The 14,624-nt window shown below is 40.2% G+C and overlaps 2 protein-coding genes across 3 annotated transcripts in view; one reads left to right on the top strand and one right to left on the bottom strand.

The window, feature by feature from the left end:
* Positions 1 to 69: 69 nt before the first annotated feature.
* LOC104949781 (putative protein MSS51 homolog, mitochondrial) lies at positions 70 to 4,902 on the top strand. 2 transcript variants are annotated; one of them, XM_010776185.1, is made up of 4 exons: positions 70 to 205; positions 2,221 to 2,398; positions 2,941 to 3,090; positions 3,500 to 4,902. In XM_010776185.1, the coding sequence occupies exons 2-4, from the start codon at positions 2,241 to 2,243 to the stop codon at positions 3,561 to 3,563; spliced, it is 372 nt and encodes a 123-aa protein (XP_010774487.1). In that variant the 5' UTR covers positions 70 to 205; positions 2,221 to 2,240; the 3' UTR covers positions 3,564 to 4,902. The 2 variants fall into 2 exon arrangements, with proteins under 2 accessions (XP_010774487.1, XP_010774486.1); XM_010776184.1 differs by lacking the exon at positions 3,500 to 4,902 and adding an exon at positions 3,260 to 3,473.
* A 5,097-nt stretch (positions 4,903 to 9,999) lies between these two features.
* Positions 10,000 to 14,624, bottom strand: part of chst11 (carbohydrate (chondroitin 4) sulfotransferase 11) — a 6,341-nt gene continuing 1,716 nt past the window's right edge. Inside the window, exon 3 of the mRNA XM_010776194.1 lies at positions 10,000 to 14,261. Within this exon, the coding sequence (XP_010774496.1) occupies positions 13,637 to 14,261 (625 nt within the window). The 3' untranslated portion in view covers positions 10,000 to 13,636. The remainder of the gene's footprint in view (positions 14,262 to 14,624) is intronic.

The following is a 14,624-nucleotide window of genomic DNA, read 5'->3' as shown; positions in this document are numbered from 1 at the left end:
CCCCCCTCTCCCCAAATGTCACTCCCCCACCCCAGGCTTCTTTCCCTACGTTGGCTCTGTGGTGCTGAGTTCATTACTGACCCGAGTAGAGACAATAAAGGGCTCCACGAGGTGCTGACATCCAGCATAAGGAGCTGTCAAATACTTCCTTCCTTCTACCAAGAAACCTCACCTTGAAGTCTCTCTTCTCACCTGGAGACTGAAGGTAAAATCCCTCTCCAGTTATCGTGTCCTTGTGTTCACGCCATTCAGTGTGATGATAATGCAGTGGTTTCCCGATAGTAGCACTTTGCATGCTAAAAGCCTAATAACAGTGTCACGGGCAGATATGTGAGAAAAGAAAGAAAAAAAAAAGAAACCTGCCCTCTCGTGGGAAATCTGTTCATTTCCAACCCGGCTCTGTAGATATGGAGGAGCTAATTAGATATCCTTTTTTAATTTACTCTGCGACATGATGAGGCTAAAAGCATTTCCCAGCAACACTTGTGAATTAAATTGAAAAGAGTCCCAGAGAAAGTAGAGGGAAAGTTGTTTCTCTGTGAAACTGAAGGGGCATGCTGGGTGCAAGGGAGTGTGATCAGGTGACGCTTTTATTGTGAAAGTTAAGAATAGTGTTATTGCTGCCAGCTGCTTGGAGTTAAAGGCAGTGTTTTCAATTCCAGGTGAAGCACTTCTGTATGTTAGAGATTTGTATTTTTTAAAGATTTTAGTTTTTGTATGCATGGTTCTTGTTTATTAAAGACTTTATAAACAAGAACAACTGGCACCTAATCTAAACCAAACAGAAATCTGATTCTAACTTACACATATGCAAAGTATCGGATGTTAGCTCCCAGTGAAATCTAAAGAAAGACTTCACAAGCTACTTAAGCCACCAAGAGTGCCACCATCAGATGATCACATTTCCCTCGCCTCTTATTCTCCCACGTGTCATGCCAAGATTCATGTGACACGCAAGCAAGGTTTGTTCGGACGGAGGGTTTTTGTCAAGGGTAGCAGTATGAAGAAACATGCCTCCATCCATCTGAATGTGCATGATCCTTCTTTTGTAAGAGCTTCTGTCATCAGGGTCTTGGTCGGAGTGAATATGAGTGACAGAGGGTGTATTTTAAAGGTCTTCAGTCTACTGAGTACTTTACACTATGTTGAGATACTGTGTCAGCCTTGAGAATAGGAATCTATACGGTGTCAGTTTATGTATAGCCAGTTTCCATGCTGCTTGGTGAAGAGTCCATATCCTTGGCATAAGTCAAACTGCAGCAGCTTACTTGGTGTATTTTTCTTTTCTAAATGTTATCATCAGTCCCAAAGACACTTTTGTGGCTCCTGCAGCAGCAGTGATGTATTATCAAGAAGAGCATTTCACACCCTGTCAGGAGTCTTCTAATAACAGGGCAAATCTTTGTTGTGTTACTTGGTCGCATAGGACGAATACCTTTTTTTGGGCTGAGGACTGTATGTCAACATTTCCAGTCCTGCTTCTTCTCATTTGTCAGTGTGTCCTGATGAGGCGGAGGGGGGGTGTCTCACACCCTTCTGACTCTGCTTTGTGTCTGTCAGTAAGCGCACAGCACACAAAGGCTGGTAAACAATGGATCAGATTTTCTTTAAGGACGTCAAAGGGAGGCTATGTTGACAGATCCATGATCCAAGGGCCATTCAGAGTCTAAAACGCTGCATAGTAATTCAACTGAAAACATAAGTTATCATAACAGAAATGAGCCTATTTTTGTTAACTATGAGCAAATTGGGTTTGCACGTGTTTGATAAGCAAGGACAATCTCTAATTGTTGTAATAATAATTATCTATATTTATACTGAGCCTTTAAACACAGTTTAAAAGTGATTTCTGAACACATTAAAACACAAAGGGAATGAAAAATAAAAATGCAGCAGCCAAATCCAGACACATATTGAAACACAGTGAAAGAAACAAAAGGTTTTAAAGTGAGGTTAAAGTGATTTTTAAAAGCCATACAGAGTTTGCTTCCAGGAAGACAGGCTGTTCAAGTGATGTCACAATGTACACTAGTTAGTACACCTGGACATCACTGCAGCAAAATGAGAAGTTAAACCACAAAATCTGCAAAAACAAGTTTTTCAGAGGGCGTTTCTTCACTCTTGAAATGTCAGAAATAAACTCAACACTAAGCAGAAGGTGTTTAATACAGTATTTTATGGGATTCTGTGTTAATTAAAGGTTTCTTTTCTGTCCTATAGTGGAAACTAAAGTAGACAACATGGCGTCACACATCCCAGCGCTCCCACTCCCTGACGCTCCCAGGACTGACAGCGTCTTCTCTGTCCTCTCCGGCTTTCACTCTCTGGACTCCAACGTCCCGGGCCTCTCCAAGGTAATTCTCAACAAGCTCAACATGAAGGACTACGGAGAATACAGGTAAAACTGCTAAAACTATCTTAAAGGTCACCTATTGTGCAAAATACGTCTTTTATACACAAGTGTCCCCTCTGTGTAAAGCGATTCTGAACGTTTCAGGAAAAAGGATTCGCTCACTTTTTGTTCTGATCCATTTATATAAAAACCTGTTTGAAAACGAGCTGATGAGATTTTGGCCACTTTATGATGTCATAGCGATTTCTTGGCTTGTGCATTAGCCAATAACTAAGGTAACGCCAAATCACCTGAATCTCCTCCTAGAGCACCATTGTGATCTTTTTAACCAAATATCTCTCAGAGGGGCGTGGGGGAGTGGCTCCTTATTTTCATCTAAAGTAACAGACAGAGAATCAGCACTTTGGAAACAGGGCTGAAACAGATGGGATTATGGCACTTCAGAGAAATGTTCTTTATATATCTGAGACCTATAATATATTGATGGAAAAACTGTATAATAGGGGACCTTTAAAACATCATCTGTTGCATTGCCTCTATGCCTATATCTCACTCAAATACCACCCTGAATAATTGTCTGATTCTAGGGCCACCGTTGAGGGAAAGGCGAAGGCAATCTCGTTCCGCAACTACAAGGAGATGTTCAAGAAGATGGAGGAGACCTTCGAGTTCTGCACTAGCTGCAACACACTGCCAGCAAATCTCTGCGAGGGTCGGACCCTGAAACGCTGCGTGAAGTGAGTGCTATTCAGTCGCATTAACACTGACTAACATTGTTGACAGTCTGAATATTTTAAGCCACTAAAAGGCTTCACCATTCTCACGTCAGCTCCATATGTGCTGGGTCAGGACGTTGTTTTGGCTTTGTTGTCCAAAGGTTGTTACAAGTTGGTGTTTGTTTCAAAGGCAGAATTTCGGGACCACCCAGCTCTACAGTGGTGGACGTTGGCCAAATATAGCAAAGCCCCCTGATTACGTTTCATCTGCAGTTTATTAAGAGCAGCTTAATGCACTTCATAATGTCACAACATCATGAAGCAGGGTGGAAGTGAAATACTTTTCATGGGGCAGTTTTGTGTGATCTTTGCCTATGTTTGAAATGTTGAGGTCAAACACTGTTTACCCCCTTGATTGTGTTTTTTGCAGCAAATCCTTGAATTTGGGATTTATTTGTACCCTTTGCCCCCGTCTATTTGAAGGTCTGTATTGAGAAGAAGGAATGGATTAGATTATGCCGCCTCATGTTTTTGTGCCTCATTTTGTCTTCTGGCTCTATCGCTCTCCTTCTATCCCTCTCGCTCTGATTCTCACACACACACACACACAAACACACACACACACGCACACGCACGCACGCACGCACACTGAGACCATCTTGAGTGTGTGTTCCCTTGAAATTCCCAGCTGCCTGTGCCTCTCTCAGAAAAAGTAACCAGAAGCTGCTGATAAAAAAATAGAACTGCTGACAAGTAAAACCCTCAAGTCCGTTGACATCTGAGAATTACCATCAAAAGTCCAACAGTGGCTGCTTGTAACTTTCCATTTTATTTCTCACACTCTGCTCCACATTTATCTATTCATTAGCTTTAAAAGCTGAGGCATCCCTGGGGAAGTGTGTTTTACTTTACCTTTCAAGGGCACCTGTGTTTTCTCACCTTTTTTTGTCTCACTTTGTAAGCATGCTTTGGAGGATTAGTACGCCTGAAGTGTGCACTGACAGAACACATAGGCTGATAAATGATTTTATGTAAATGTGTGTGCCTAGGAGTCTGCAAATGATTGCGAGGTAATGTAATATAGCCTCCCCAAAGCACCAACTGGCGCTGGCTGTCAGACCTCTAATCCAACACATTACCTCACCACTTAAATTGTGTGACAACACAAAAGCCCACATCCGGGCAAAGAGGTCGTATACTCCGAAATAAATCCTGCCTCTACCTACGGTGGCTGTTTTTGCCAGCTGTCGTCTTAAATGGGACATAATTCGTCTTCATTGTCAGGAGAATGCATTGCATCTGATGCATAAATAAAGAATTGGCAGAAGAAAATGAATATAATATTCCTAATTATGTTTTATTTCCGGTATTATGTCAGTTAATCTTGGAACAAAACAGTCTAGCTTGCTAGCAGCTCTGTAAGGCTTTACTTAGCACATAGCCGGTCTTTGTGCTAATGCTAACCTTAGCATGCTAACATGCTCACAAGTTTTCTCACAAATTTAGCAGGTTGATGTTTAGCAAACGTTAGCAGGTTGATGTTTAGCAGGTACAATATCTTAGATAAGCACTGTAGCATCCTAGCATTAGCTAACTAGGACTTAACACAAGCTACACCTTGCTACATCTGTTCAGCCAGTGGAACAGGTAAATTAAACTAAGTTGCTTGGCATTGGACAAAGCAAATTGACAGTATCGTAACTAAAATGGGAAGGAGCAGCTGTGACGAGAAAATGTACAAAGTATGTAACACCAACCACTTTGAAACAAGTGATTCAGGCACAAAATATATATAATTACTAGGAATTTCCTTGAGAAAATGTGACGGGGTTGAATGTGACGGGGTTTAAGTTTTTGGCAAAAAGTAGCCATGAGACCTTTTTTTAGCGAAGACACATGGTATTTAAGGACATCATACAATTGTAATATTTTGCAAAACTATTGTTTAATTTTTCCGAAATAATTGTTTACCATAAGTAATTCATACAACAGAATTGAAATGTTGAGTTTGACAATCACAATCTGACAATAAAAAAATGAAATATAGGTAAGAAAAGACACTGACACTTGCCTTTCTTGCCGCCTTTTCCTCAATAGACTTCTGTGACGTCACTCCCTCAATGCAGATGTCACATGGACTGATCCATTATTTTAATAGGGGGGTAAAATGTATAGCGTTACGGGTTTGAAACAAACGACGAGTGTCAATAGTGCAATTTCATAGATAATTCATGTATTTTTTCAGATTTTTTTTTTCTTAAACTATACACGCATTATGATTATGTTAGCATCAAAATGTTGGTATAATTGTTATTTGTTTAATATTCAATGAATATGTGATGATGCTCAGTGAGGACATGCACAAATGTGTGTTGTCTACTACAAAGACAACTAATTATTAGAAAACAAAATATATATATTTAGTTTTACATTGTAATGCAAAACACCCTTTAATTCAGTGCTTTAAACTATATTTTGTAGTTTCCTTTCATTTAAAATCTTTGAAGTAAGCTTGGGGGACTCAAAGGGCACCCGATTCAGAGAATCAACCCTCTACGTTTTGCCGCCTGATGACAGATGGCGAACTTCCTTAAATATTGGCACAGATATTACTTAAATTACATTCTGTTCAGTTAGCCTCAACTCTAAATGTCATAATTTGCATAAATCAGCAGCTGATGTATCCCAGGACATTAGATAATCCATCCAGTCTGGATCCCCTGCCAACACTTTTCCTCTTAATGGATGACAAATTGACTAACCACACGATGAAAGAGAGATTTATTGTAAAAACCCGCCTTAAAAATTGTGCATTGACAGTTTTTATATCGCTGACCAGTGGGCTGAGGAGAGGGTTTCTTACTAAAAGCATCTCTTTTCTGAGATGAAAGAAGTTGATGCGTATCTGGATCTTTAATTGCAGTCACAAGCCATAAAGACCTGTCATGGGAAACTGAAATCTCAGGAAATCTGATGTTATCTGTGATAACGAGGCGTAGACAGATTCCCATCACGTTCACTGACTGCAAAGTGTCCGATAGGTTTCACGCTAATGTTAAAATTCCTCTGCACGCTCCAAATGAATTACTCTCATCCCTGCACAGTGCGTTTTATGGTAGAGGAAGACTTTGAAGACACAACTTTTGTCTAATCCTTATAGTTAGAACTCGTGTGAACTCTAACGTTTACCTTATAGTAGCCGGATGTTTAGCATGTGACTCCATAGACAAGAGAGGAGAGAAAAGACCTTCAAAAACTCTTAAGTCTATATATGAAAAAGAGGACTGAATTGCCTATATAAATAAACTTGCCCTGCGCTGCCTTACAGTTTAGAAAAACCTTTTTTTAAACACTAATGGGCATCTGATAATATATTTTTTGCAGAATACAAAAAATTGTGAATCTCTAGTAGGTCGAAAAGTTCTGTTTTGATGCATGATGTGACTTCTCCTTGCCTTTAGTTGTGCATAATAGGAAATACAAATACATTTTTGCAAGAGCTTCTTATTATATATTTCCAACAAGATTCTTTAATAACAAAACAAGCCTTTAACGGACATGATTGTCATGACTGTCAATCTGGAGAAATGCCTTTGTCCTCACAAAATGTTCAACGTAATATACTATGTCGTTTTTTAAATAATATGTTCAACATATTATACAATGCTGTCGAAAAATATGAGAAAAAATACATTTTCAAAACACCATTAAAACGCTCTTAAAACACGCAAAAGCTATGTGAATAAGCCTTTATCAGTTATTGTAAAGCAGATCGTGCTGCAGAGTTACATTCGGCTGGCTCTCCTCTCCCACACTCTGTGACTCTATAGAAGGTCAGTGAGTGGATTGTTTATGTTACTAACAACGCTCCAATCTGCGGTGTTCACAGATGAGAGCAAGCTGACTCTGCCTTTCTGTTATTTGGGGTATTTTTAACGTGGTCTTTTCTGGATCCGGGACCTTTTTACTTTAAAGGAAGGCAGCAGAACACATTTTGCTATAATGAGAGACATCGGGTTTATGCAGGAAGGCTTAGAGACGGTCAGCGATGGAAGATGAGACACAAACAGCTGCTGAAGCTTTAATTAGGCTGTGGTTTAGAAATAGCAGGTGCATAATGGACTACTGGAGGCTATATACCAAAATATATCTAAATAACCCAAGATATCTATACGATCAGATCGAGCAACAACATCTGCGTCTCAGGATTGAAGCTGCACTTTTTGTAATGACCAGCAGGGGGCTAGTCCTTTGGTGTCTGATTGTATAGAAGTCTATGAGAAAATGACCCTACTTCTTAATGGATTTATAGCCTTATTAAACATTTCTTGACAAGTTTAAGGTGCAAATGGCTGGATTTAAGTCTTGTTCAATACAGAATGATGTTCATTTTGATAATTATGGTTAAAGTGGACCTATCATGCTATGTTTGAAACATATATTTTAGGGCCATACCTATATAAAACATGATCATGCATTTTAGCCATGCCTCATTTCGCTCTATTTGCTCTTTTCCAGCCCTGTTTTTGCATGGGCTGATTCTGCTTTTGTGGCAGACTACAGCGCCACCTACAGGCCTGGCATATGTACTACTACAGCGTCTCCAGCGCTTTCGAGCGGTCTCTCATTCCCCTGATAGGTGGATAAAAGACGTACAAAAGTGCATTTTGCATGATAGGTCCCCTTTAAGTAAATATTAAGTGTACTTATGACAGTATGTACACTTTCTACTGTGCAGAGAACAAAGATTATAAGAGAGTTGATGGTCAGGTAGATGGTGGATGTTTGTGTGTTTTTACCTGAGGAGTGAATGGCCTTGCTGCGTTTCTGCATTACCTCCATCTGCTGCTGCCTGCCGACAGGGCGGGGGTGGGAGGAGCCGAATCGCTTAAGGGTTAAATAGGTGATAAATGACCCACATAGCCTATGTCAAAAACATCAGAACAAAACGAAATAGTATAGTATGACAAAATGTCTGAGAAAAAAATACTTAATTATAGTAAGTCCGAAATATTTATATAAAAACGTATGTCGAAATTGTAGTTAATTGACTTGTTTAGTGTTCGGTTGTATACTTAATAACCCTTTAGTAACTTTTTTTGGCTTTATGGTGAAGACATCAATGATGACAACGTGTCAAGTTTCATTCAAATACCTTGAACAAAAGATAAAAAAGATGCTTTGAATGTACAATAAGATATGGATGCATGCATGGAAAGTGAGATGAATTCATGATGTGTTTAAGTGCTCCGGGCCCGAGGTATATTCCTTCACACATTTTAAATTTCACAAATGAAATAAAACACCAGGAGTCTCTGGGAGTTTCAGTGTCATTTTATTGTGAAAACATCGGACAAGATGAACCACTCTACACTTAACTCAGTGTACAGTCAATTATTCATGATTTCGGTTGAGTGCGCCTGAAAATAAACGGAGTAAAACAGTGAGAAGCCGTCGAGAACAAAAAGAGGAGATTCTTTAGGTGTGTTGCTATGGTTATCGGAAGAAAGAAATATGGGTACTGAGAATAAATAAATAAATAAGTGGCGTCCGTTTGAATTAGACTCTTGCCTACTTCAGAGGGACGATCACTCTAAAGGCAGAGTGGGTACAGCACACACACACTGTCAACACACACACACCGCCATTATCCAGCTACTACATTTGTAGTTACAGCACATGAGGCACTCGGACACACACACGGTGAGAAATGCTGATGACATGGTATAAATTCAGATACAGACACAGCTGATTTAGGACTCATTCCTCAAAAGGTCACACACACGCACACACACACACACACACACGCACGATCTAAGGTCACTGAAGGAGGACGTAGACACATGAAACATGGATAGATTTTACAAATACTGTACATTTGTGATACAGCCTTCCTCCCACAGTAATTAAAGAAGATTATTTAAATGTATTCCACTGGGTACGCTCTTCACACTTTCCCTGCACACAGCGAAGACAGTAATGACAGAACGCCTCTTCAGTTACGCTGATAGCTCACTTTGTGGCGAGATGACGCCCCCATTCATCATCCTGTTTATCCAACATGGCAAAAATAGCCGTCAATGGGAACAACATGGAATTAAAATGTTGACTATATCACAGAGAAGTGGGGTAATTTTACGTTTTGGGAACATCTTGTTGCGCACACTCCAGACATGGGACGATCAAAATATGCTTTCAAATATTTAAAAAGAACTTACAAATTTGGAAATGTCTTAACTTGTGTTCAGGTACAAAGTATTAAAAGGCATCACATATAGGACATATTTAATGTATGTGCATTTTAACGCTTTGTGGTGAAAAACAAACAAATCAAAACTCTTAAATAAAGAAAAATATAAATCATTAGAATTCTTCTGCATGAATAAAGAAAACATGAATACCTATATGTTGGAAGTCACTTAAGTAAGGCTATTATCACAATTTATAATCACCATCACTTTATGGTAAGGGAATTTTCTCGGGATTCGTCCCATGTCTGGCACACACAGTTTTATGTTTCTGTTCAACTGGGGATTATTAGTGAGTTTAAAAGTAAGAGGAGGGTTGATCGATACCTTCTGACATTTGAAATATGAATTTTTGTTCAGTGAAGCTGGAATAAACCTTTGCACTTTAAGGACAAATTAAAACAATTCCTCTTTTGTATCATATGTAATCCAGCAAACCCCAAATCTTAAATCAACTTTATAATGCAGTACAAATAAATGCTTGTATATGGAGGTCATGTGTTCACCCATTCACCCCCTCTTTTTCTCCTTATTATATTATTACAGCAGAGTGTTTAAAACAGCATAGCGATAGGCAGGACATTGAGTTTAAAATGAACATAAAGGAATGAATAGTGTGTGTGTGTGTGTGTGTGTGTGTGTGTGTGTGTGTGTGTGTGTGTGTGTGGGTGTGTGTGTGTGTGTGAGAGAGAGAGAGAGTGTGTGTGTGTAAGGAGGAAGGCCAAGGTGAACTGAACATGACGGCTTAAAAACAACAGCAGAATGAAGGACATCATGTTTACACTGTACACAAAAAAAATGCATTTGAGCTGTAGATAAATAAGTGAAACAGGAAGAGAAGGAGAAACAAAATAAAAACCCGGCTTCGTCCCTCTATGCTGATGAAAGGTTATATTATTGGTTAAATAGATGCTGAAATATGTTTTGGTGTCAAAATAAAAACCTTTACAAACCTTTAGTTTGTACTCCAATGCCTCTTCGGCCTTTAAGGGAGAGGGTGGGAAATATACTTATTTGAATACCACACAGTTAGCAGCCACGTAGCTTAGCTTAAAAACAGAAGAAAAAGGCGGGAAAATTCAATCTGCTCAACTCTTTTTTTCCCATGAGCCTCTGCTGCACTTTGTGTTTAGTGCTAATCAATAAATGTTAGCATGCTTACACCCTATGATGGTGACCACTCTTAGCATGTTAGCTGCTACACATCAGTATTTTTAACATGCTGCTAGCTGCTAGCGCATAGCAAATTAGCATATTTCCCATGTTATCAAACCACCCCTTTATTTGGTATTGATATTAACCGTTCATGACACTATTCTTTGTTGTATATCAAATGTTTCTGTCTGTATAAATAATAAATAAAAGTACACATCACATCCTTGAATAACCTCCCTCGGATATGTTAAGAAGCTTTAGTATTCCTGCAATTCAGTCCAACATTGGACATCGTCCGAAAACAACATAATTATACCCGTTGTATATACACAGCTGGGAGTTAAGAATAGCCACAAAACAAATGTGGCTGTTTGTTTTTGTCCACCACTGACTCACTTTTTTATATGCAGTAGGCAATTTTTGGGTTTGGGGTGTAAGAGGAGAAAATAGCGAGGCCTAAGAGGTCCTTTCTGTATCGTTTGTCTTCCTTTCTCGGGGCTAAATGAGCAGTTTAGGCTGAGGCTCAGTCAGTGTGTTAAAGTGCAGAGGTGTAACTGCTGAGTAAGATGCTGCGTGGCATCAACATCAGCAGGAGCGCTAATGTGAAAGCTGAATGTGTGTGTTTTTGTGGAAGCCGTGCTGAGAATACAGCCATTGTTTGTGCACGGGTAACGGTAGCTTTTCTCCTTTATTAGAGCCAGATGTCTGTGTGTGTGGGGGCAAACAAAAACAAAGAAATAAGGCCCGTTCTCTCATTACACCCCCCTTACACTGGCATACATACACACTACAGCAATAATACAGTTACAAGGAAGGGTTTACAGCTAAAATGTGAAGAATAATGTGTCAATTAATCATGTACATTTTACCAGCTTCATTTTAAAGACAAGAAAATGAAGAAGTTGACCCAGAATTGCAAAACTCAAGGTCAACTGTCCATTATTTTTACGTACTATAGACTGTAAGACCCCTTTGATGATTTAGGATTATGCAGAATGTATTTGCTGAACAATCGAAGATCTTACAACTAAATGTTGATAACAGGATTCAAGGCTCTTTAACTCATTACACCTTTAAATGTTAACACTGATGAAGATTATGTACTTAATATACATACAATCATAATTCTGGCTTTTTACATTGTTTTTCTACTGCTATTCCTGCCTTTTGTGTACACTCAAAACTGAATATCTAAATTGATGTTATGCAGATGTAGGGACCTCTGATAAAAAATGTGTGATATTGTGCGGTGGAATCGATGGTGTCTAGACTTCACTGGGCTTTAAAATAAGTAAAAATAAAACCAGACTCATTTTACTTGATCCATTAGTAATACCTGCCGTCTTGTAATCCAGACATATGCAGTATAACAGCATCAGCAACATCTCTACTCAGAATCTGGTGAATCAAATCAATACCAGCAGGAATGATGGACAACACTATAAATAAAACTCAAGGAATTTCTCTTATAAATAACCAGACTAACAGACTGCATGAGAAAATCATATTTCTTGTTCAAAAATGTTTACCTTGAAGCTGGAGTGGTTTATAATTCACAACGAGGTTTGAATAAAATACTGTCTCTCTTTCCCTATCTCTATCTCTCTGCTGTACAATTCAGCGCGGGATAGAGAGTGCAGTTATTGACCTTGACATCACTATCATTAATTACATTACACTATGAGATACAGTCTCTGACTCTGAGATGGGGGCATTAGATTCTCGATATGTTTACAAAGTACAACAGCGAGTCTCATGTTGTGGTCAAGGAGGATAGACTTATGAATTTGCTCAACTTCAAAGATGTGTCCTGAACACTGAGTGTGGATCTCTGAGGCTCTGGCAGGCATTTTGGCACCAAATGTTTGACAAGAGGAAATGGGAAAGAAGTCAAAAATCTGATGGTTTCAGACACAGAAGGACAAAGCCATGGAAATGTACCGTATACACCCTTCGAAAAATGGAAATGCTGCAATGTACCAATAATGTATTGAGGCAAGTAGTGAAGAAGAAGAAGAAGAAGAAGAAGAGAGAAGACATTTTAAGACCTAACATTTTCATCAGTCCAGGAAAAAAAAGCAATACAATCTTTCTCTCTTTAATAAGAAAAGCGAATTAAATAATATATTGTTATTGCTGCTCGCAGCAATGCTTCATAATACAATAAAATAACAATAAGCAAGAAGACAACAAGATATTCTTAATTTACTAAAAGACGTGTTTGCAGGGGCTTTGTGGAAGTGTCCGCTGATCAGGTGATGAGATGCCTTCTTTAACCCTTTCACTACCACACTCTTTTCAAGCTCTGCGCAAAGTCACTCAAAGTCACGTGAGAACATCCTGCACCTTTTCTAAACATGTCCTGTAGCTCAGAGTGTTAAGGATGTTTGGTGTTACAGGCAATGATTTATTCAGCACTTCCTCTCTCTGTACATTTCAGTTTTCTCAGGGTCTTTAAGGTGTAACACAACAGGTGCTTCAACCGACTTCGTAATGATACCGTGATGGTCTGATTGTTGTCTGAAGGCCGTGATGCTCCAGCTGTAGAGGGTCTTGGACGTGGAGTCATATATTACAGGGTGTCCTTGAGCCGGTGTCCCTCTGAAGTGTTTGAATGGGCAGGAGCGACTGGCATTGGAGCGAAGGACATGAATTGTGTTTTACAATTTGACGGAGTTTCTCTATTGATCGGGGGGACAGAGGGGAGACAAGCTTGGCTCCCACGATGCATTGGGGTCAGGGCGCGTGCGAGGCCACTGTTTTGCCTTGTAGAATCTGAAGCAGCCTAATTAGTCAGCAGTTTGTTTAAACATGTATCATGAGGAGAGTGCCTCTTTAGGTCCGTCCTCTGAGAGTACGAGACCCCTTTTAAAAACACCTTGAAGACCTGCTTCACCCACACATTTAAAGTCTTTGCATGCATTTGATCCATTTTGCCCACACTCACATCGAATCAGTTGACTGGACAATCCTCAAAGTTATGCCCAGACTAGCACGCATTACCTTTCTTTCTTTCTTTCTTTCTTTCTTTCAACACCTGTTTGTACGTCTATTTCAGACCCTGCAAGGTACGACAAGTTTTACAAAAAAATCAAGTTTGCCTCCACTCTTTTCGTTTGCCTCTCCTTAATCGAGGCATCAGTTCTCAGAGTCTCCGTCCTCCATTAGTCCATCCGCAGGTAGCTAGGTGTGGTGTAGTTGTACATGAGGAAGTCCAACTTGTAGAGCTGGTAGAGTTGGATCTGCTGCTGAGTGCTGATATTGCTGAAGAACTGTGCCGTCATGGCGTCCGTGGTGCGAGTGGATTTGGCGTAACTCGGGAAACGCAAGGAATCGCCGACACCCACAAGCCTTAGCACGTAGTTAGCATCTTCCTCCAGAGTGTCGTACTTCCCCACCATGTCGTAGTGGATGTGGCACGGGTGGCACAGCTGGTAGACCGTCTGCCAGTGCTCGTTCAGAGGGCCGTCGCGCTGAGTCGCCGGATCCACCAGGTACTCGGCAAACTCTTTGAACTTCACATCGGCACCGTTGACGAGGGCTTCCTGGGTCGCGTTCTTGCGGTAGCGCCGGATGATACGGGTGCCGAAACGCTTGTGAAAGGACGAGTTGTACTTGAGGGTGAACTTGTTGCGGTACGCGGAGACCAGCCTCTCGAAGGGCTCGCGGACGAAGAGGAACTTGAGGTAGTTCTTGAGGCGGTGGTTGATCTCGGAGATACTGTACTGGTTCAGCGTCTTCAGGTTGGAAGGGATGTGGGCTTCGTTGGACGGGATTTCCATCGGGTCGCTGTGGAAAAAGAGGAAAATGAACATTGACTATGTGCCACCACATCTACATCTAACACTGTTGGGAAAATACTGAATGTCCTCTTCCAGTATCAGAGAACACATGATAACAAAGGTATCCCAACTGTAGCTGTGAACATGACAGGATGTGTGATTACCTAGAAGAGCATCAGGACTGTTTGAGGCATATGATAGCTATGTGATTAACATGATGATTCAGCCTCTATGGAGAGAGACATATGACAAGCATGATCATTTCTGACGTGGAGCTAATCTGAAGTAAACATTGAATACTGCTTTCTATTCCTCCATCTTGTGACTGTGGAACTCCCTCTCTTGGATATCAGCATGTGAAGGACACTGT

This window comes from Notothenia coriiceps, unplaced genomic scaffold (assembly GCF_000735185.1).
Source record: "Notothenia coriiceps isolate Sejong01 unplaced genomic scaffold, NC01 NC01_scaffold00016819, whole genome shotgun sequence".
NCBI lineage: Eukaryota > Metazoa > Chordata > Actinopteri > Perciformes > Nototheniidae > Notothenia > Notothenia coriiceps.
This window is presented reverse-complemented; position numbering and strand designations above follow the sequence as displayed.

Coding starts and splice junctions, on each gene's coding strand:
- LOC104949781 (XM_010776184.1), top strand. CDS start 2,241: ATGGCGTCACACATCCCAGCGCTCCCACTCCCTGACGCTCCCAGGACT. Junction 2,399..2,940: donor AAGGACTACGGAGAATACAG/GTAAAACTGCTA, acceptor GTCTGATTCTAG/GGCCACCGTTGAGGGAAAGG. Junction 3,091..3,259: donor ACCCTGAAACGCTGCGTGAA/GTGAGTGCTATT, acceptor TTTGTTTCAAAG/GCAGAATTTCGGGACCACCC.